This window comes from Gopherus flavomarginatus, chromosome 8, assembly GCF_025201925.1.
Source record: "Gopherus flavomarginatus isolate rGopFla2 chromosome 8, rGopFla2.mat.asm, whole genome shotgun sequence".
Lineage (NCBI taxonomy): Eukaryota > Metazoa > Chordata > Testudines > Testudinidae > Gopherus > Gopherus flavomarginatus.
In genome coordinates, this window is record NC_066624.1 from 91372266 (window position 1) to 91396909 (window position 24644).

At 39.0% G+C, this 24644-nt stretch overlaps 1 protein-coding gene across 1 annotated transcript in view; it reads left to right on the forward strand.

Annotated features, from left to right (window-relative positions):
* Window positions 1-24644, forward strand: part of RSRC1 (arginine and serine rich coiled-coil 1) — a 355820-nt gene that overhangs the window by 282675 nt on the left and 48501 nt on the right. The window contains exon 7 of the mRNA XM_050963724.1: window positions 349-417. Coding sequence (XP_050819681.1) covers window positions 349-417 — 69 coding nt within the window. The remainder of the gene's footprint in view (window positions 1-348; window positions 418-24644) is intronic.

A 24644-nucleotide genomic window follows, 5' to 3' on the forward strand; every position in this document is an offset into this window, starting at 1 on the left:
ATATTTGAAATCTTACATACAATCTGAATATTGGAAATATGGCTTTTCCTTCCAAAGAAATCATAATTTACTACTATATTAGTAAATTGGTTTGTGTTTTTTTTAATATTCTGCCACTTTGTCATTTCCTTTCACCTTACAAATTGTCAGTTATGATACTGATTAACAGTACTGATCTTAATAAAAAAAAAATTAAAGGCCAAATTCTGCTTCAAATGCACATTGACTTTAGTGGGAGCTGCAGAAATTAATCTGAAAGTGAACTTCAGCCCTCCGGAGGGTTCTGTTTTATTATACAAATGTAATTAAAACAAGTATAAATAACTCATATGTATTTTTTATTTTTAGCAAAAGCAGATGAAGCATTGAAAGCTAAAGAAAGAAGTGAAGAAGAAGCGAAAAAGATAAAGGAAGAAGGTAATGTAGTTTTTTATTTATCAGCAAGATAAACAGTTTTTATTAAACTGGCAATAATAATTCCATAAGGAACAGGTTCCTTTGGGGTTCTTATATTTTCCCTAGGGTTGGACCGCATCTTAATAGGGGGTATGTCATGGTCAGTCGACCTCCAGTTCAGTCACACAGACCACCTCCACCTCTCAATAACAACCATACAATATTCCTGTGGCAACTACGGAAATGGCAGGAAATTATTTAATGATTTTTTTGAAGCAGTCTTTTAAAACAACTTGGTATTTGGTAACAAGTAGAAGAGCTAATACCATGTGACCAGCCAGCTCTGTGAGGCAGTGACCACAGTTAGAGAAATGATTGCAGTCAATTAACATAAAACAGTAACATTGTTTATCTCAGAATATATTGTATGACTAACATAAGATGTCCAATAATTAGTCCAGTTGACTTGTGCAGTTACTCTGTACTATGTCATGATAGCAATCACTCCAACTCAGTGGTAGCTCTGTGCACTGAGTACTTTCAGGATGAAGGCCTTTATCCAGTGATAGACTACCAATGGGAATTTTGTACAAGGTTTGCAGGATCAGGTTCAAAAGAAATGTACTTCGATTGTGTCTCTTTCCATTATTTGGTGATACATCTTCAAGTTCTATGACAAAGCCAACCTGAACTTATGTAAAGGAACCTTAAATGGTATTCCACACTTCAACTTTGATGGGGTATCCCCATTTCTCAGAAAAAATTATTAGCAAAAAGCTATCTCCTGTGGTTCCAATTAAAATGAGCTACTAAAGTATCTCCTGCATATATTACTTTTATGTTGGTTTAAGTATAAAAATATATACCAAAGGATTTTACTTTTCTGAAACTGTCAGCTTATTTGTTTTTGACATCATATCACTTATCTTGGACCCTGATCCTCAATTTTTGAAAGATGCTGCTGTTTAAGAAATTATTTTTAAAAAATTAAAGCATCAGTATATACTTTTTCCTGGATGTTTTATTGTTATTTTCCAGTACCATATGGGTGACTTCTGAGTTGTGACATATTTTTGACTATACACAGTATATTTTAATTAGATTTCAAGGTGGATATCTGATCTAAGGGTGAGTGTGTGTGTATGTATATACATATATGTACATACATATATATTTTCCTAGGTTAGCCTTTGATCATCTAGTGCCCCCTGCAAATCATAATCTGGTGCCTACATGTAGATAGTATTCTAGTTGCCAAAGTGGTTGGGTTTGAGACAGACTGTCCTAGAATCAGTGGTATACACAGGCTGAAAACTTGGGATAAGAGATCCTCTCAGTGAAGGATTAGAATGTGGTTAGCTCTCAGTGAGGTATAGTGGCAAGGCTCTGGCAAAGAACTGTTGTAAGGCACTAGCATCGATACTATAGCTAATCTGAAAAGATATAAAGGGAAGGAAGAACTGGGTTAGGAAAGGGCTGAATGTGGAGTTTGGGGAGGAGGCTTGGATCAGATAAACAAGGAGTCCGATGGCGCCTTAAAAACTAACATTTATTTGGGCATAAGCTTTCGTGGGTAAAAAACCCACTTCTTCAGACGCATGGAGTGAAAATTACAGATGCAGGCATTATTATACTAACACATAAAGAGAAGGGAGTTACCTTACAAGTGGAGAACCAGTGTAGATAGGGCCAAGTCAATCAGGGTGGATGTAGTACACTCCCAATAATTGATGAGGAGGTGTCAATTCCGGGAGAGGTAAAGTTGCTTTTGTACTGAGCCACCCACTCCCAGTCCCCATTCAAAACTACAATACCCTCTTGGAGAATTGAGGAAACAGATTGACAGAGCGAGACAGGTGCCCAGAAGTCACCTACTACAGGTCAGGCCAAACAAGGAAAATAACAGAACCCCACTGGCCATCACTTACAGCCCCCAGATAAAACCTCTCTAGCACAACATCAGTGATCTACAACCTGTCCTGGAAAATGATCCCTCACTCTCGCAGACCTTGGGGGGTGGGCCAGTCCTCACAGACAGCCCCCAAACCTGAAGCAAATACTCACCAGCAACTACACACCACACCACAGAAACACTAACCCAGGAACCAGTCCTGGTAACAAACCTCATTGCCTACTCTGTCCCCATATCTACTCTAGCAACACCGTCAGAGGACCCAACTACATCAGCCACACCATCAGGGACTCATTCACCTGCACATCTACTAATGTAATATATGCCATCATGTGCCAGCAATGCCCCTCTGCAATGTACATTGGCCAAATGGGACAGTCTCTACGTAAAATAATAAATGGACACAAATCGGACATCAGGAATGGTAACATACAAAAGCCAGTAGGAGAACACTTCAGTCTTCCTGGACATTCTATAACAGATTTAAAAGTAGCCATATTTGAACAAAAAAGCTTCGTAAACAGACTTCAAAGAGAAACTGCAGCACTAATATCCATTTGCAAATTAAAGACCATTAATTTGGACTTGAATAGACTTTAAGGTGCCACCGGATTCCTTGTTGTTTTTGTGGATGCAGACTAACACGGCTACCCCCGGATACTTGGGATCAGAGAGTGACTAGAGGAGTGGGAGCTCCTGTCTAATCAGTATCAACAATAAAAGCTTTTGTGGACAGAACTGCACAAATGGTGAATTATACATCCTAACTTTCCTAGCCGTAGACAAGTCCTGTCTCTCTTGATTCGTCTCCAAATGCTTCAATTCATTATCCTTCCATCTCCCAGGCTTAGTTTACTCTGACTTCCCTCTTCATGCTCCCATATCCAGTCTCTTTCTAAGGGTATGGCTACACTTACAGCTGTGCAGCGCTGGGAGTTACAGCTGTCTTTGTACAACTGTGTAGGGAAAGTGCTGCAGTGTGGCCACACTGACAGCTACCAGCGCTGCAGTGTGGCCACATTTGCAGCATTTGCAGTGCTGTTGGGAGTGGTGCATTGTGGGCAGATATCCCAGCGTTCAAGTGGCTGCAACATGCTTTTCAAAAGAGGGGAGTGGGGTGGAGTGTGACAGGGAGCGTGGGGGAGACAGAGAATGGATTTTTGGAGCTAACACTGTCATCAGCTCCCTGCCTTGCAAGTTCTAAGGACTGGAAGATACACAGCACCTGCCTTCAATCATTTTAAAAGTTTCGACCCCTTCCCCCACCCCTCTCTTATTCACTAAATGCAAATTATGCACTCCTAAATAGCCTTCAGACCACATAAGCAGCTGCTCAACATGGACTCCTTCCCCCCCCTCCCCCCCCCCCCCGCCGTGTGGCTTCTCTCCTCAAGCAAACAGCTGTGAACATTCCAAAGCAATTCCCCTGCCTGCCTCCGCTCGCTTGCTCAAGCAAACAGGAGCTGTGTTTGTTTTTTAGATAAGCAGCTCCGGGGTGTCCGGAGTTCAGCCACTCTTACGGTTTGTTGTGAACAGGCATTCTGGGATACCTCCTAATACCCTGGAGGCCAATTACAGTGCTTTTGGTGGCCACACTTGACGAGCAGCGCTGCATCACCAGCGCTGCAATAGTTATACCCCAAGCAGACCAGGTGTACAGCCAGCGCTGCAGCCAGGGAGTTGCAGCGCTGGATGTGCCTTGCAGGTGTGGACAGTTACTAAGTTGCAGTGCTGTAAACCCACCACCAGCGCTGCAACTCTCCAGTGTAGCCATGGCCTAAGTGCAGTCTCACCTGCCTTTTTTAATGTCACCCACACCCACCCTTTCCACATTGTCTCCTCTGCTGAAGTCATTGTGCACTCCCTGATTTTTCTCTAGTTTTGATTTCTGTAACCACTTCTTCTCTGCTTCTTTTCATCTCTTTCCCCCGCTCCAGTCTGTCTAAAATGTCACTGCTAAATTCATCATCTTCTCCTGTCGCTACAAGCACATTCAAAACCCCTCCTTGACTCCATTAATTTTCTTCCTTTCTTTTAGCACATCAAATTAAAGCTCTTGGTCTTTCCCTTAAAGCCCCTAGAAACTTCTGCTCCCATTTACCTCTCTATTCTTATCTCCTATAAGAAACTGGAGACTGTTCCTAGAAAGGGGACAGCACAATAGAAGGTGCAAAGTGGAGAGTATGAAAGAGATGAGGCGAGCATAAACTTCTTGGTTTAATGATCTGTTTGGATTTTTTTTTAATGTAAAATGAGTGCTAAGCTTTTTTCACTTCAAAGTGTACTGAGCACTCATTACATCTGACGGAAATCTTTTTCTTTTATGTTAATTTTCTAATTATTTTATCCAGATACACTGTGTGAGCTTGTTATAAAAGTAACACATCTACTCTCCCAATATTTCAATATAGCTAATACTCATTGTATCCAAATGAGATGAAGCTAAGGATATAGCCAATAAAAGGTATCACCACCTCTATATCAGCACATTCAGCCACTTTTGAAGTGAGTAACAATAATGCCTCCTCCAGCCTTTCCAGTGCTCAACTGTGTTTGGTAGGCATCTGGGCGCATGTTTTTTTGTTTTTTTTTAGTTTTACTTTAATTGAAATATCTAAATTGAGGGCATTTTAAAAGTGTTTTAAGTGAAAGTAAAACCTGATAACTCACCAGTGCTTCATGGACAACCAAACTTCAAAGCAGAATACTGCCGCCTCCTGCTTGGCCTTGCAGCTCAACAGTACACTTCAGGTGGCTGAACCACTTTGAAGTCTATGGTCTTTGTTTAAGCGATGTATTAAACTCTGTGTGGCATGTTAAACAGATACTTAGATGTGAACATGCAGACTGGCTGTCTGCAGAACATTGATAAACCAGGAGGCTGAGCAAGGGTTTCTGCTAGGAATGTTAACATTTCACACCCACTTTGCACTGGTATAAATGGGCGTGTGAGGTACAGAACAATGGAGGATCAGGTCTTGTGACTTTTGTGTTTTTTATTGTATATAATAAAAAGAATTTAAAATCCTATCAGAATAAAAAGATTGCTCAGTATTTTGAGTTGAAGGCAGTGAAGAGCAAAACATTGTAAACAGTGTGACTTTACGTAAATAATGGCCAATACTAATGCATGGGCTAGACTTGGACAACTATCTGTGATGACTTTCAATGGGAGGTAGGCACCTAACTGCCGTATGTGCCTTTGAAAGTCTCCCCTTGAGAAAATGTCACCTTTTACATTTCTGAAATAAATAGATTTAATAGATCACCATGTGAGATTCTGGGTAGATTAAAAAGTGTTGATTTTAACCTATAAAACCCCAATTGGCCCAAGCCCAGCCTACCTGAGAAATTTCCTCTATTCCCAAAATATATTGCCACAATTGCAGTCAGCAGAGACAGTGATGCTAGATCTCCCTTGATTTAATAGAGCAAAAGCTGCTGGCAGAGCATTTTTCATAAGGACCCTGTTACTCTGGAATGTCCTTCCTTCATGGCATAGAATAGCCCAGCTTTGATGAGACTCAGGGTACCCTGCGAGGTCCATTTATTTTTTCTGGCATTTGACGAGAGTAGGGTGGATTGAGGTATTACCCAATGTATGGGGGCCGTAGTAATCTGGAAACACTAAATTAGTAGAAGAAGGTTTTCAAAATTTTGTCTTGCAGTTGGCATTCTTGTGGTAATATAAGTCTCTGCCATGTGCCAGCTCAAGTTCAGTAATGTCTCTTCCTCTCATGCAAGGTGGGACTGAAAACCTCTTTGAAACTTTTCTCAGGGTGATTCAGGTGTAGAGTCGATGAGACCCTGGGGGTAGATGAATCTAGCTTTGACCAGGAGGTTGGTTGGACACTATAGTTTTAGTAAAGTAGGAGCAATCCTTTCAGCTCCTGTAGCGGCTTGGAGAAGACTCAGATGCAGAAGAAATAGATAACTTTTTCTACCTTCTTCATCAGCAGTCATTAAAAGACTATGAGCCAAGCTGGTTTAAAAAAAAATGGTTTCCTCTAGTTAGGTTCCTAAAACCATATTTAGGTGGCTGAGTAAGTAGCCTGATATTCAAAAGGTCTGAAAACCCAGCAGTTCCCTCTATAGTTAATGGGAACTGTTGTGTGCACTCAGAAATTTTGAATATCAGGCCACTTATTTAGGTACTTAAACATGGATTTTGAAGTCTAAAGTTAAACACCCATTTTTAAAACCATGGTCCCAGTAAAGTCCAAATCAACAACCTGTTGCTACTAAGAAAAGGATGGCTAAACAATACTCTTTATAGAAACAACAACCATAAGAGCAGGTGTTCTGCACAGTGCTCTGTTAACAAATACGATTTGTGTTTGAAATTCCTGCTCAGTGCTTTGAATATTTACCTTTTGGTGACCTGTATCTACACTGCTGCTGTTATATACTTCATTCGTTACACTACAGCATTCTTGAAAATGAGGAAAGAATATTACAGTTCCAGATGATTTATATAACCAGCCACCTGGACTGCTCTATGGTTGATCCTGAACTGAGGATAAATGAACAACAGTGTACAGTCATGCAGACGTATTACCAGAGAAGAGCTAGAATGTGTCATACTGAACTGTATATTTCCATTAGTCTGTCTAAATTAATGTAATGCTTTATTTAGAATTCTTGAATGGGCTATATAGTGATACTTTTTATCTGCCTGTAATCATGTTGCCCTGGGGATAATGCTTTAGTAAACATCCGATTTTTCTGGAAAGAGGATTCCTTCCAAATCCTCCAAAGTTAAGTTACACACTTTTCTGGGTTAAAGTTTTGTGTAGATTCAAAGGAAGCTTCACATAAGGCCAGGTTCCATAGCAAACACTGCATTATGTTCAATGATTTTAGACAGTCATCTTCAAGAACTGAATTGATTGAATTCACCTGATGATATTAGTGAATGAGAAATTAATACATCTTGCCCAACATCCAGAAGTTCTGAAACAACTTTAGAATCAGTTCTACGTTGGAATCTCTTCAGAGATGAAAGAAATACTTAGGAAAATATCTTTAATGCCTCAAGATTGGCTTTCATGTTTTTGTGATTTTCTCCATCATGAGAGGGTAGTTTTTTATGCACAAGATCATTATCATTTCAAGAAATCCAGACTTTTGGCTGAGCAGTAGGTCTTCCAATCCACATAAGCTCAGAATCCTCCTAGTTCCAGCAACAGCTACAGCAGCCATTAAAGTTTTCAACAGATTTTAAAGTATGATGCAAAATTGCGGTCTTCTCTTTCTTTATCCCCCTTCAGTGAAGGGCTTGTATTGGATTAGGTTGCAACATATTGGTTGCCATCTTGTTTGCCAGAATCTCAGCATTCATCTTTTTTAAAAAAGTCCCTGGGACTTATGATGGCATCAGTTATTCTGACTCTGCAGAGATTCTGAAACAATAGAAGGTGTGAAATGTCTCTAACATGGTAACTCAGGGCTTGTCTATGTGGGGACATTCAGAGAAATTCATTCAAATTAGCTAACGGTGTGAATTTAAAGCACATTAGTTAAACTGCATTAAACCCCTTTGTGAACACTCTCATTCAGATGATCAGTGATGATGATTTAAATGTCAGCATTGTTAAGTGTTTCATTTATGAACAAATCGTGTAAGAAAGGAGCAGGATGATGATTTACACAATTTGCTGAGAGACTATTTCATTTTGGTGCCATGAGTGGGTGGCATTTTAGAGATAATGAACCATTTCCACACATACCCTCCAATCTAACTCATGGAGCCAAAAAGCCTGAAGGGAAGAGCAGAGCCCACCTCAGGGGGCATCTGAACCCCAAGAAACAGGAGACAATCTGTAGAGCCAAGAAGGACATCCAAGCCTTCCACACATAGCGAGGGCTTGATTGGCTCTGGTAGCGTGTGAATGGCCAGGTGGCTTTCTCTCTGGATCTATTGGCTGTGGATCCTCACTTTAATAGACATTGTCTATTTGACTTTTCAGACTTTACTGTATCATTATCACTCAGGTCAGGTTTTCTTTGCAGTCATGAGAGAGGGATATATATTAGATTCTGATGTCAAATAATTCTGAGAGACTGGGGGTCCTATATATGTTTCTGTGCCTTGCCCAAGGATTTATCTGAATCATACTAAGGGGGAGCAAAGCTTGATGAGCCCAACAGAGCATATATGATCATATTTTAAACATCAGCACAATCTTTGAGTAGCATCTATTTTTTGTGTCTAGTAGGAAGAGTTTGGGAAAGTATCACTACTTTATTTTTTTTTCAAGTTCATCCCTTTCTACAATACAGAGTTTTAAAACTTCTGCTGCTTAAAGAAACTGGAAAAGTAGTTTAGGGTATTTTGATGTACACAAGAAAGTCATGAAGAGTCAAAATGTTCCTGGGTGTTAAGATGCTATGTTTTAATTAAAGGAAACACTTTAGGTATTATCACAGAGTTGAGTTGTTCAGATCCTAAATCAAGGAGATTAGTGTGGTCTGTGTTCAGTATCTAGTTAAATCAAAGCTAGCTTCGGTGTCTACATGTGTTGCAATCATACCCTCCCAGTTGCACTGTAGACATACCCAGTTAATTTAAATTGGAATTACTCCTGATTTACGCTGGTTTAACTGAGACCAGAATTAAGCTCTCAGACTCCACATGGAAATACATTTAAGTGAACAAAAGGGCTGATTTACAATCCAGCTTGCACAGATGACCAGAATCTGAAGACTTAGTAGGATTAGTCAAAAAGTTTGGATGTTACAGGAAGATGTGATAGTATTTGTAGACATAGGATGGGTCCAGGGAGTTTTACTTTAGGAGAGGGAATGTAGTAGCCTGCCTGAAAGGATCCACATATTTGGATGGGGATATGGGCGGGGGGGAGGGAGGACTGGATAACATAAGGAGCAAGAGAAGTCAGGAGTTGGCAGGGGATATGGGACTTGGTGAAAGGTTAGCAGCAGAGACACTTCAGAGGCAGTGGCAGGTTAGGAGAAGGAAAGAGTAGCTAGAAGAGAGGAGAAGGGGAGTTATCTCTAGATGATATTGGTTTTCTTCTTGAAAGTATTGTTTGAGGTCCTGTTCTGAGAGGGTGGACATGTAGAGGTGGTGGAGATGGTTTGTAAAGGAATCAAGAAGTGTCGGTAGTTATTGTAGACAACTGTGTTGATCAGAGAGAGGTAATGTTGTGTTGCAAGAAAGGTAATGAAATAAAAAGCAGAGAGAACGAATCAGCATTAGAAATGTGTAGGGTGTCTCAACTTTTTTTCATAGATGCTCAGCCACATGAGAACAAGAGTAGAACAAATGGACATACTCCTTCCTTCAAAAATAAATAAATAAATCAATAAACCTTACCACAAAAATCGGTTTTTGAACTACTTTTTAACTTGTGAATCTTTGCAGGAAGAAATCAAACTGTGTCAGCTCCAAAATGTGGAGGCCTCTTATGTAGGTTCATAAATCGGAGTCAGTGTCAGAGCAATGTCTCTTGCCTTTCTGTGGCTGAAAAGGACACAGGCTGATCAGGAAAGGAGCCAGTCGGCTGCAGCCTGTCAAGTAGGAGGGAACCTATGCAGCCCTAATGCAAACAGGAGCATCCAAGATGGCACTGCACCACAGCCATGAATTGATGTGTGTCCTTCACAAAATATGGAGCCAGGGGCCCTGGATTTCACACACCCCAAAGGGAAGCCTTGAGTAGCTGTAGAGAGTACCATAAAGTGACCTTTAGGAAAAATTGGAGATAGATTTTTCACTTTGTGGGTCAGTTTACATTTCCAAGGCTATCTTCAGAAGGGAAACTGAAGATGATACCTAACATTTTTAGGTAGAGACAGATTCACAGCTGCAGGCTCAGTGAGCTCCAGAAGTTCATCTCTGGTGATGATTTGGTCCATATTTTTCAAATATGTTTTTTATATCTTCATTAATTTCCATATGTTTTCTGTTGTCTTATTGTGACTGTATACTAGCAAACTGACACAAAAAGGAAGCTTACAAGAAGTGGGAACTTGGATAGATGACTAGGGAGGAGTATAAAGATATCGCTTAAGCATGCAGGATTGTAATCAAGAAGGCCAAAACTAGCAAGGGATGTGAAGGGTACAAGAAGGGTTTCTATACATATGTTAGCAACAATAAAAAGGTCAGGGAAAGTGTGGGACACCCTTAATGAATGGGGGAGGCAACCTAGTGACAGGTGATGTGGAAAAAGCTGAAATACTCAATGCTTTTTTTTGCCTCAGTCTTTACAGACAAGGTCAGCTCCCATACTGCTGTCCTGGGCAACACAGTATGGGGAGGAGGTGAGCAGCCCTCAGTAGTGAAAGAACAGGTTAAGGACTATTTAGGACAGCTGGACATGCACAAGTCCATGGGGCTAGATCTAATGCTGAGAGAATTGGTTGATGTGATTACAGAGCTATTGGCTATCATCTTTGAAAACTCGTGGGATTGCGGGGGGGGGGGGGGTCCCGGACACCTGGAAAAAGGCAAATATAGTGCCCATCTTTAAAACAGGGAAGAAGGAGAACCTGGGGAACTACAGACTAGTCAGCCTCACCTCAGTCCCTGGAAAAATCATGGAACAGGTCCTCAAGGAAACCATTTGAGTCAGCAGTATGCCCTTGTTGCTAAGAAGCCCAATGGCATGTTGGGCTGCATTAGTAGGAGCATTGCTAGCAGATCGAGGAAGTGATTATTTTCCCTGTATTCGGCACTGGTGAAGCCACATCTGGAGTACTGCGTCCAGTTTTGGGCTCCCTCCCACTACTGAAAGGAAGTGGACAAATTGGAGAGAGTGCAGCAGAGGGCAACGAAAATGATCAGGAGGCTGGGGCACATGACTTACGAGGAGAGGCTGAGGGAACTGGGCTTGTTTACTCTGCAGAAGAGAAGAGTGAGGGGGCGGGATTTGATAGCAGCCTTCAGCTACCTGCAAGGAGGAGGTTCAAAGAGGATGGAGCTTGGCTGTTCTCAGTGGTGGCATATAACAGAACAAGGAGCAATGGTCTCAGGTTGCAGTCGCGGCGGTCTAGGTTGGATATTAGGAAACACTATTTCACTAGAAGGGTGGTGAAGCACTGGAATGGGTTACCTAGGGAGGTGGTGGAATCTCCATCCTTAGAGGTTTTTAAGGCCTGGCTTGATAAAGCCCTGACTGGGATGATTTAGTTGGTGTTGGTCCTGCTTTGAGCAGAGGGTTGGACTGGATGACATTCAAACCCTAATCTTCTATGATTCTAATTGTTTTGCATACAGAAATTACAAGAGGTAGCTGACCTATACGATACAGAGTGAATTGCAAACAATAGTAATTTACTGAGAAACAGCATAGAAAATCTGTAGTCTTTGTTTTCTTCATTAGTAAGGCATGACTACAATAGAAACAGGCCCTGAAGGTGTAGTCCTGTATGCATACAAAGTGGATGTTATGTAGTCTGTATATCATAGTCCTATTAGTTTACTCCTATTTATCTTTGTGTACAGTATTACTTAGCATTTTGCCTTATCAGTCAAATTAGTGTCACTTAATAGGCATTCCTAGACGGAATTCTACAATTAGGGTCCTGGCTAGCAGTCTCCGCTCTCCGGCTGTCCAACTCTGAAGGCATCACCGCTGCCAGCAGCAATGGAGAAGTAAGGGTGGCAATACTGTTACCTCCCTAAAATAGCCTTGCAACTCCCCCGCCCCCACCAACCTCCTTTTGGGTAGGGACCCCCATGGTTAGAACACCATGAAATTTCTGATTTAAATATCTGAAACCATGAAATTTAAGATTTTTTAAATCCTACTACCATTACATTTACCAAAATGGACCGTGAATTTAATAGGGCCCTAGTTATGTAGATTATATTTGTTCAATTATATTAGATTATGGGAAAAAAGATTTGTTTTTTCATTATAGTTTCGCTACTATATACATACGGTTCCATGGTATCAGTGAAATAGATTTTCATTCTAGTTGAATTCAAGTTTTTCTATGGTGGTGTTTTGTTTTGCTTAACATTTGACAATGTCTTCATCATTGATGTAGATCTTTTGGTTTAACCAAGTAAAAGTTTGAAGAAATATTTATAGTGTACAAGTTGCCCTGTATTTTTTGACAACTGCTATTTAATTATTCTTAGTCTATTTATTAATATTTGCAACAAAGATTATCGTTGCTTAAAATAACTGTAGATTTAACTCTGTACTGCTCTAAACCTTTAATCAAATTAAAGCACGTTAATATAAAATTTAAATTACTGGGTCTCTAGACTTCCAAATTTCATTCTCTCTTGTGGCATCACAGTATTGCTTCTGTGACAAAAACTCCACCTCAAAAACAAAAAGTTGAAGTTGCATAGTTCAGCTAGTAAGCTTCTGGAACTGAATGTAACCTTTACTAATGAAAAGTTTAGCCTTATATCTGTGGTAAGCAAAATCTATTGTATAATAAGCTTATTGTTTCTCAGCTCATGAAAAAAGGTTATTTTTCCCAACCCTTTAGTAATGGTGTTTTAACACTACTTTTATTGTAATTTTATTGCCAAATCAGGTGTGAGATTAGATGTTGGATGTTACATGTAATCTGCTCAGAAATCAAATCATTTGACCTCCAAACCCACCAATGCACCCTCCTGCTGGTTTGCTGTTAAATATGCAGCATTTTCCTGTCATGAATACAAATGGAGGACAAATTAGAATCTACAGACAGCTGACCTGAGCTACAGATTAGAGACTAGGGGCTTGTGCTGTTTCAAAAGTTTTAATTACCATAGTCCCAATAGCCAGTTGAAGGACACACACACAAAAATCAGTTTGTAACAAAAAAGCAAAGAAAGAAAGAGAGAGAGAGAAAAAGCTCACTCCTCCTAATTTGAATTTTTCAGTTTGATTACATTTGCACTTCCATTGGAGCTATGCTAATTTGCTGCATGAAATTAGGTCTATTAATAAAAAATGCACTACTTTTACAAAAGTATTTTCAATTGAGCAATTTTTCTGTTTTGTTTTTGTTTTGCTTATTTCCATTTGGGACTAGCTGAAAATGACATCAAAACCTTATGAGAATTATACTGTCAAACCTGATTTCACCTCAAGGCCTGGCAAGTCAAATTCAAAGTAGCTGAAATGTGCAGTAGTAATAGCGGGAATAATATGGCACAATATAAGTACTTTCAGAGGAAAAGTGTGTTCCTTTTACATCCAACTCAAATGTGTTGGATTGCATTACTGCAGGATGTTTGAGTTGTTTGCCTTAATATATCATGCATAATACAATTATAAGACTTTGTTTTTTAAGATGTAGCTAGTCATGAAAACATATTTTATACAATCGTCTGGAGATGTGGTGCAATGATAGCACTATTTTGGTCCATAATAGGGATTAATGTATGAAAGGTTTACAGAGGATTATAGGGAAAAGATGGTTTTTAAAAATCTTTTTAGATATCAAAGGAATAGAACTAAATAAGGATTTGTTCCTTTGAAATTAAAAAATAAATTTCACTAATACTTGCATTAAGGGGTATATTATCCTGATGCCTTCATTCTTGAATTTGCATTTTTTGTTTCTCGTGTGTTAGCCCAGTGTTGAATTGATTAGTTATGCCTAGCTAGTAAGCAGTGAAACATTTTTATATACACTAGGGAAATAAATTTGGCAGAAAATCAGCATGAGTAGATTTAATTATCACTCTGAGACCTTTTCCTTTTCTAGCTTAGTGATCCTGAAACTCCACATGTTTCAATGAAATCTGTGTGGACGCTAAGCTTCGCTTCCCAATTTGTTCCTCCACACAATGATAAGCCAAGCAATTACTGGTTTATTGATTTTTCATCATGGCAAATTTAAAGTTGATTTTTTTCCTGAAAAGGCAGGGGTGATTAAGTGTTTCCCCTCGGTTTAGTACAAGAGAGCTATGTGGCAGAATCTAATATCCTGAGGTCAACCTCTGCAGGCAGATAATACGGTGTCTTGGCCACATGTTAAGGAGAGAAATCAGGACTACAAATGTGATAGGATATATGTGGAGACAGTTTAATTTGCTCCATTTATATGAACAAGTCATGTGGCACATGCTTGGAAAACATCATTTTGAATAGGCTTGGAAATAAAAACCACGTGGGCAGAAAGGATAAATGAGTACAAACAAGAAGCATTTGCTACTCAAGAGACAGAACTATCTTTTAAAACCGGAAATAAGTAAAGCTTTGACATTTTGTTGTTTTAACAATTGACTGATATCTACATGTTACCCTGCAGATAACTTTATATTCTCCCTACCGTTTGAGCCACATTAAAAAAATTCTAATCATACAGGTCCCAAAAAGATTGTGTCTACGTAATAGCTATATCACGTAAACATACGAGTAACAATTAAGGTGTAATATGCTGTTAATGTTTGTGGTTTATTTTGAAGCCCATGGATTTAGAGAATTTAATTGGAAGCAAAAGAATATCACTTTACAAAATGGTAACATGCATTGCTAGAGTTTAGCTGTTCTTATAAAAACACAGAATTCATGTATTTGGCTGAAACAGAGTAAAGCAATCAGCAGATAAAGCTTGTGTGTGTTGGAAAAAAAACCAATTTGATATTTTATTTCAATAGAAATTTAGACATGTTTTAAAATCCTCAAAAAGCTAACTTATACTTACTCTGAAGTTATTTGAGCAATTTGGGAAAATCTTTCTGCTTTCCAAGACATTGTTTGGAATTTAACCCAAAACTGAGCCAGTCAACATTAGCAGTAGGTTGTAGTGGAGGAATGGCAGAAAATGTAAAGTTTTAAAAGATTTGCTAGTCAGTGGAAGATGTATGAATTGCAGTGTCTAAGAGTGATGAGATAGAACTGCAATATCCAGTTTTTGAATGTCCCAAAGCTTGAAGGCGGGGGGGTGGGAGGGGTCTGTGCTTTGGTTTTGTTTTGGTTTATTGCTGAGAGAGGGACAGACAATCTAGATTCAAATTCTAAATATGCCCACAACGTTCAGACACTTGACTCTGTTTTGGGTTTGAAACCATGTTGGTCTACAATTATAGCCACCTTTATTAGTAGTACAAAAGGTACAAAGTATGAAAAGCATATCTTACCACCACTCATTTTAGATCTCTACACTGAGTGAAATGCTTTTTTGAAGGGTTACACAGATTAATTTGAAATTGAAACCATCAAAGGACTTGCATCATCTTTTTAAAATAAGTTTCCTTATCTGTACATATTGCCTGATACGTCCCTAGTATGATATAATTAGTGCAATACTTTCAGTTAACACTGACGTACTAAGTGGCACATGGCATGCAACAAATGGAGATATGAACATTCCTGACTTAGAACACCAAGCTTAGAACTTTCATAAAGATTACCTGTAAAGGAATGCAGCCCCTTACATCATGCTATTCTTTTGCTTCTGACAGTATTAACATCAGTGACCTGCCTTATGGTCATGGGATCCACTCACTGCTAGGGGCACCTCCTTCTGGCCATTCTGGGGATTAGCACCTTCCAGGTGCTGCATCCTCCTCTGCTGATTTTTGCACCCGTCGTTCTCTCTCACCCTGTGACCCCTCTCGCTCCAGGAGCTGCAGCTTCCTCTTTGTGAGCTGTCCCTCTGGCCATGTCACTATTGTCTTCCCCTTCCAGAGTATGACAGACTTTTGTGGCAAACTGTCCCTCTGCGCCATTTCCCTAGTGGATGGTAAGGGAACCTGGGCCCACCCTCTACTCTGGGTTCCATCTCAGGAGTCCTCTCTTCAGAAGCCAAGGTCCACACTATCCTATGACTTGCTGCTTTTTCCCCTGAGCCTTTCCTACCTTTCTGGCTCACCACCTCTCTGGGTTTGCCAGCTGCACAAACCCCTCCTCTCAGGGAGTAATGATAGGAAACTTGCATCTTTAGCCCAAAACACCTCCCTTCTCCCAGGGAGTGCCTGCAGACTACTACTTTTAGGAATCATAGATTATTAGGGTTGGAAGTGACCTCAGGAGATCATCTAGTCCAACCCCCTGCTCAAAGCAGGACCCCCTTTCTGCTCTTAGCTCCTGGGCTTTACACAGGCCCCTCCTCCTGTTCCTGTGCAGCTGAGCCTCATCTCTGATTAATCCCTGCTCCCTGGCTGCTCCTCCAGGTGCATCCTGGGCAGTTAATTGGCCCACCTTGCCACTTTAACCCATTCAGGCCTTGTGTGGGGTGGGCACCCCGTCACAGAGGTATTGTGAAAGCAGAGTAGCCAGTAGCAGTACAAGTTCTGAGGACGGTGGGCGAGAGCATCAAGGAAGAGCTGTCATGTGGCAGGAAACACAGAGATCTGGAAGATCCAGTGGGTTTTAGAGGATTTTCATAACAGGAATTTCTATGCTCATTCTAAATTTAAAACTATAGGTCCCATTTTTACTTCCATCCTTCATGTCAGAACTTTGTTCCAATGACTTAAGATCTGCTTCAAATAGTAGTATTCATGGCAAACTAAAACAAGGGTACATGTCGTTTTAATTAACACATCTGATATTAAAAATAAGCAATGTGTGTTGATCTGATATGAAAAACATTGGTTAAATCTGCTACAAAAGGGTTCAACTGCATGAGGTCATCCATGTATCTGTAATAACTTAGAGTGCTTTACTCAATGATAAGAAAATATATTAAGATGCCCTTAAATTCATTAGTTATTGCCTAAGGCCATACTTTATGTTCAGTTAATTTTATTGTAATTCATTGTTATGGCTGTGACCTGAACTCACTTAGATAAGCCTTTAAAATATATTGTGTATATATACAGTGAAAGAAACTCAATTTGCATTTTAATTCATATATGGAAAAGTTTCTTAATTATTACGCCAGTGTTTCAGCCCAGCCTGCACCAGGCTTTTGAGGGATGACAAGTCAGTTCACTCATTTAGGTTACATTTATGCAGATTTTTTAACTTTTTGATGTGTCATAAACACTGGTAACTGTTTTATTATTTAATTTTGGAAAATGAATACTCCAAATTTTAGCAGAAATTCCCATATGTACTAATGTGAACAAATGCTTTATTGTCTTAATCGTATTAAAATTTTAATTTCGGATCCTTCCAGTATACCCTCATAAATGGTAGATTTTAAGTTCTACTCCACCCTTTGTGTCCCTGGTGTGTGTAAATGTTGCTTCGTTAAGCTGACACAACCACCTGGTTGAGTTTCCAGTCTCTAGAGAATATTTCAGCATCTGGTACATACTGTGATCTTTTTTCTGTGTGTGTAATCTTTTTATGGACATGTTATTATAAAAAGTGATCAGAAACAAATGAAAGATAATCTAAAAAATAATAAAAGATGTATGTATAGTTACAGTGGCATTCAGCATAACTCAGTGGTTCTCAACCTGTGGTGCACGGAACCCTGGGCATCTGCAGACTACGTCTGAGGGGTTTGTGAAAAGTTACCATTACCATAGAACAGTGGGTTACAAGCTGTGGTCTACAAGCTGGGGGACCACAGGCTATGTCTAAGATTTCTGAAGGGGGTCTGCCCCTCCATACAAAAATGTTTAGGGATCTTCAAATGAAAAAGATTGAGAGCCAATGATGTAACTTACATATAGCATACTATGAAAATCATTTAAAGTAAACAATTTTTGTATTATAAAGTGGCTTTAGGAAATTTTGCATTCTGATTGGTCCGTAGCCAAGACACAGCATAGTTTGTCAGGACTATCCCATCAGGAATAAGATCAGTGCACCTCCAAAGGTAATAGCTAGTGACTAGTCAAAATCAGGCTTCCGATTTAAGTCTGTTATTTTAAAAAATCAGCATTTTAATTAAAAAATTGACTTTTAAATTTTAAACTACTTTCTCCCTGTCCATTTTCTCCCTGCTATCACTCTGTGCTTCGTGTTCTGACACCAACCTTCCCACTTTCAACTCCCTCCTGAAGATACAGGGTGAAATCCTGGCCCCATTGACTTCAATGGGGCCAGGATTTCATCCACACTTTTCCTGCATTGCCTGAAATAGGTTAACTAATCCAAACATTTAAAAAAAGAATCTACCTCTAATTTACTTCCATCAGACTTCCAAGTATGTTCCATCTTTTCTGTTTCTGTTGGTTAGAATGTAATTTCTTTGGGACAGATACATTTTAGTTTGTATGTTGTAGAGCGTGAGGTTCATAGTTGGCATTTAAAAGAACAATCATCATAATAATTCTGCTGCGTTCCTTCCTCTGCATTTTCCCTTTTCCCTGCCACTATCAAACCTTTGAAACCTTCTTCTCTTCGTGACCTATCGGGATTCCCAACCCACCATAACCTTTGAAGAGCTGCCGAGTGGAAGCATTTCAAAGAGTCAGTGGTTTTCTCCGAAGCACTGTCACTCTCTTGACCACATCAGAGTGTCTCCTGCTTTGTCTTATTTTGGGGTGGGGGGAAAAAAGTCTAAATAACTGCAGGGAAGGCTGGGCCCAAAAGAAAGGAGCAGAGCAAAAGAGGCAGAAAAGATTTGAAAAACAGGGAAGCTGTTGTTTTTATTATCTATATAGAACTTAAAATTTTCCAAGTATTTTATGGAGAAATGTGAAGATAAAAGTTTAATCTAAGCCCTAATTCAGCAAGGACTTAAGTATGTGCTTAAGTGTCACTAAAAAAAACTAAACGTAAGCACTTGCTTTTGTGCTCTGTGAATAAGGATGGGCTTACTCCTGTATATTAAGTTAAGCTTGTGTTTAAGCACTTTGCTGAATCAGGGTTTAAGAAGATGAAAAATTGTGGGGATAGGCTGCAAGAGCAAAGTTACTTTACCAGTGAAACCCTGGGGAAAAACCCAGGAAATGCTTTAATTTTTAAAAAGTTTAATTATTTTTCTTCAGGTTTTTTTTTTGTCTGTTTGAATCATTTTAAAGCTGGAACTATTTTTTCTGGTGCAAGAATATATCTCTTGGCCCTGTCACAACATCTTACCTAATTTTATACCAGTAGCATATACATTATAGCAGTGATTCCCAAACTCTTGTCTCTGGAGCTCTAGCTGGTCACATGGTACTAACTCTCCCCTTTGTTTCTGCCTACTGCATTAAAAGAAACGAAAGATATGTTTATTACTTTTAGTATTAACTTTCCATGTAAGCAATTGCTGTAGTTGCCACCAGGTCTTAGTACCATCAAGCATGGGAAGGAAGATGCTTATGAGATAATTTGTCATTTAGTATATGGTCTAGCTATGAAAACAGTTGAGAACACTGGAATTCTGCCATTTAGGCAGAGGGATATCTTCGTATGGGCAATGGAATGTAGTGGGTGATGCCAGTGATCTAAAGATAAATTTGACGCATTATTGTAATGAAAATTCATAGACTCATAGACTCTAGGACTGGAAGGGACCTCGAGAGGTCATCGAGTCCAGTCCCCTGCCCTCATGGCAGGACCAAATACTGTCTAGACCATCCCTAATAGACATTTATCTAACCTACTCTTAAATATCTCCAGAGATGGAGATTCCACAACTTCCCTAGGCAATCTATTCCAGTGTTTAACAACCCTGACAGTTAGGAACTTTTTCCTAATGTCCAACCTAAATCTCCCTTGCTGCAGTTTAAGCCCATTGCTTCTTGTTCTATCATTGGAGGCTAAGGTGAACAAGTTTTCTCCCTCCTCCTGATGACACCCTTTTAGATACCTGAAAATTGCTATCATGTCCCCTCTCAGTCTTCTCTTTTCCAAACTAAACAAACCCAATTCCTTCAGCCTTCCTTCATAGGTCATGTTCTCAATACCTTTAATCATTCTCGTTGCTCTTCTCTGGACCCTCTCCAGTTTCTCCACATCTTTCTTGAAATGCGGTGCCCAGAACTGGACACAATACTCCAGTTGAGGCCTAACCAGCGCAGAGTAAAGCGGAAGAATGACTTCTCGTGTCTTGTTTACAACACACCTGTTAATGCATCCCAGAATCACATTTCCTTTTTTTGCAACAGTATCACACTGTTGACTCATATTAAGCTTGTGGTCCACTATGACCCCTAGATCTCTTTCTGCCATACTCCTTCCTAGACAGTCTCCTTCCATTCTGTATGTGTGAAACTGATTGTTCCTTCCTAAGTGGAGCACTTTGCATTTATCTTTATTGAACTTCATCCTGTTTACCTCAGACCATTTCTCCAATTTGTCCAGATCGTTTTGAATTTTGACCCTGTCCTCCAAAGCAGTTGCAATCCCTCCCAGTTTGGTATCGTCCGCAGACTTAATAAGCGTACTTTCTATGCCAACATCTAAATCGTTGATGAAGATATTGAACAGAGCCGGTCCCAAAACAGACCCCTGCGGAACCCCACTTGTTATACCTTTCCAGCAGGATTGGGAGCCATTAATAACTACTCTCTGAGTACGGTTATCCAGCCAGTTATGCACCCACCTTATAGTAGCCCCATCTAAATTGTACTTTCCTAGCTTATCTGTAAGAATATCATGTGAGACCGTATCAAATGCTTTACTAAAGTCTAGGTATATCACATCCACCGCTTCTCCCTTATCCACAAGACTCATTATCCTATCAAAGAATGCTATCAGATTAGTTTGGCACGATTTGTTCTTTACAAATCCATGCTGGCTGTTCCCTATCACCTTACCACCTTCCAAGTGTTTGCAGATGATTTCTTTAATTATCTGCTCCATTATCTTCCCTGGCATAGAAGTTAAACTAACTGGTCTGTAGTTTCCTGGGTTGTTTTTATTTCCCTTTTTATAGATGGGCACTATATTTGCCCCCTTCCAGTCTTCTGGAATCTCCCCCGTCTCCCATGATTTTCCAAAGATAATAGCTAGAGGCTCAGATACCTCCTCTATTAACTCCTTGAGTATTCTAGGATGCATTTCATCAGGCCCTGGTGACTTGCAGGCATCTAACTTTTCTAAGTGATTTTTTACTTGCTCTTTTTTTATTTTATCTTCTAAACCTACCCTCTTCCCGTAAGCATTCACTATATTAGACATTCCTTCAGACTTCTCAGTGAAGCCTTGGTTCTCTTCATAAGGATGTCAATTATTTTGCATTAACAGCATCTGTATCCACAGATGACATCATAGAATTTAAAAGCATTAGCGGTAGTGAAGGACTGAAGAATATAATATATCCTATTTGTTTCTTAAAGATAACTTGCCCCTCTTAAGAAGTAGGAAATTACAGTATAACATAAGGACATGTATGCCAGTTTGAACAGAACAATCAAGGGAAATAGGTGTGGCCATTCATCTTTGCTAACTTTCAAGAAGTCCGTAATGTTGTGGATTCAATTAAGAGGATGTGGTAATTGAAGATCAAGTTGTTGTATGGCAATTGTGATGTAATGATGACCAAGTATGTTTGTTCAATTCAGAGTCTAAAAGACGAGTTCTGCATTCCTGAGTTAGAACTGCAGGATTGAGCCTTCCATTTATTATCCATAAATGATTGAGGCTTAACAGGTGTAAATCAATATTCATCTTTATTCTTAAATAATAACTATATGAGGATGTTAGAAACAAGTTGATTTAGGTTTTCGTTTTGTTTTGTTTTTTGAACAATGCAGTCAGATAATTGCTAATATAGTATTAAAAAAGTACTGTAGTTATCTCTCAGATTAAAAGGAGAGAGTGAATCAGAAAATTGTTTTTGAAGTTCCATGTGACAGAAATATCATTGATTCTATGTATGCCTTGAAGCATTCATTGAGGTGGGTAGTTTTATTGGAGCAGATCAGTCCCTAGTGTGTAAGAATTTGGTCCATTTATTTCAATATTGAGTCTTGAATTAAGCCATGTGCAATATATGTGGTTGCTGGAGAAGTGAACGTTTTATTTAATCTAATTGATTATAGTAACTTTTAGAATTGTGGGATATTTTAGTATTTAGGACCCTGGTATGGTTTAGGTGAAACTGGGGAGAAGTTTAGGTGAAATCTTCTATTTGGAGCCGAAAGAAAAGGAAACTGTGTTCTTAATCTGCTGATTTACTGAGTGATTCTGAACACAGTTCATATTATACACATACAGCCAAGATTGTGGGGCCATAAGGAGCATTGTTGTCATAACTTAATAGGACAAAGATGAATAGCAGCATTGTGCACTAATCTAATGTAACTGAGTCACCAAGTGTAATTTCAGCAGTTTGACATACCGGTATAATATTTTTTCCTTTGAAAGGGAGGGTGGTGTTTGTCTAATCACTGGTGTTAAAATATTTAATTTTATTCATGTTCACTTCACTAGTGGAAGCCTGTGTTTATAAATCTCCATATTTTGATAGTTCAGGATTGACAATTGTATTGTACTTTTCAAATTTTGTTTACTAGATTTCCAGCTGCAGGTTGTCTGTATAAAAAATTGTTTTGAAGATGAAGTTCTAAAGGGAATAAAGCAAATACAATTGCCACAGTGGCAGTTTGTCAAGAAACCTACACTATCCATTAAATGCTGTTTTTCAATTTAGCTGTTGTAAAAATGAGAAGTGTCCTTAATATTGGGCTCTATTGATCAGAAAAGGTCCATGGCAACCTACACTAGAAAAGGTTATATAGTGTATCTAGCTTCCACAGCCAGAGAAGTCTATCCTAAAAGTATCCTGGATTGTGGAATCATTTCCCCCCACCTGTTACCCAGGTTATGTCAAAAAGGTAAACCACAATGGAGATTACATGACTAGAAAATGACATTGTGCTAATATAACTGAGAGCAGAATGTGACTTATTGAGTGTATATACATCTGTAATTCTTTCTGCTGATTCACTAGGCACTCATATGAATATGCTATTTAGGCTTTTATGCTATGCCCATCATCTGATGCCTGAATTTATGTGGGGAGCTTCTTTTTTTTTAACGTTAAATGCATTCCTTAACTAGATTAATTTAACAATAAGTAATCTGAATTTCAGTGAGATATTTAGCCTTTATTTGTCAGAAGGCCCTCTGGCCCTGTTGTTTTTATTTTTTAACATTAAAAAACCTTAGTCTTGCTAAGAGGCCTTCTACATCTTTGTATTAAGATTAATATTAATAAAAAGTCTACCGTTGTGCTACCTTGTGTTGCAGTCCTGTCAGTTTTCATAAACCAAGCAAGGTTGGGCTGGTTGTATACTTGATGGGACACATAGAGGGAATACTTAGTTACTTGTGCACATTTTTTAAAAATTAAGGGGTGTCTGCCCCTAAAGCTTCCTTCAGAATCAGTCCTAATGCAGTGAGGGCATAAATCAGTTTGTGATATTACATTTAGCTGCTTTGGGAAGGACTGAAATGTTTCCAGTTTAGCACTGACTTTATTGCATATTCAAAATTGAAGAGGGTGGACTGTGAGGAGACTTTTGAAAACATTATCTTTGATAATTAGCAAAAGTAGCAAGAAAAACACCACCACTGCACAAGGTAAAAATATAAATCCATATTGTCAGTGTGGTATATTTTAGTCTTCCTCAATATGAAAGCCCTTTTTTAAGAGTCTGCAGTTGTCCACAGCTGTTATATAGCCTGCCAGCCTCAGAGAACTCTACCTTCTTATCAGATACCATGAACGTTCCTAATTAGTGTCCACTAGATGATGGTATTTGCCATTGCCCAGTATAGTCCTTGAGAGAAACTTAACTTTGAGGAAGGGTACATGTGGAATACAAGGCTAGAGTCCATATTTCCTGGAGCTAGTGCTGTGGAGTATTGAGCTCTGTTGGTGCATTGTCACATTAGCCAACAGAGAGAGAATTTTTGATTAATGGAGACCAAAGTGATTTCTTATGGAAATAAGATTCCATGTGATTAAAAATGTATAAATAAGTGGCTTAAAAACAAGTCTTCCATTTATGTAATTCATGTAACTGTTGAAGTTCAGCATTACCTTGGGCAAGTTGTTTTTTAAATTCATAATTCCTGAGAGGATTTTAAATAGCACCATAGTCTCTAGGGGAAAACCTGGAAGCTGATTAGTTGTCATATCATAATGCAATTCTAGAAAAAGTAAGACTGAAGCACACTTAATTTATGTGTGTAAATATAAGAATATTCCCCAGGCCATATATCAGCCTTGTTTCTTATACACAAAATACAGTTGTATTAAAGCAAATATGCTGCTGCTGCTAAAATAATCCCTGTCTTTCAGCAGTCTGTGATGATGATATATACTGTACTGCTGAAAAAGGAAAGTTTTATTTGATCCAGATTACTTCATCCTTTGTGTTTGCATCTGCATATATTTGAAATGGCTTCTTCTTAAATGTGGATTTTGCCTTAAAATATTTCATGGATTAGTTGTCAAACCATGGATAAAAATAATAGAACTTATGTTACATCATCTTTGAAAGTCTTCTGCCTTGCTTCATTCAAATGCGGAGTGATGCTTATCTTGATGCTAATATTTCCTGTATGCCATC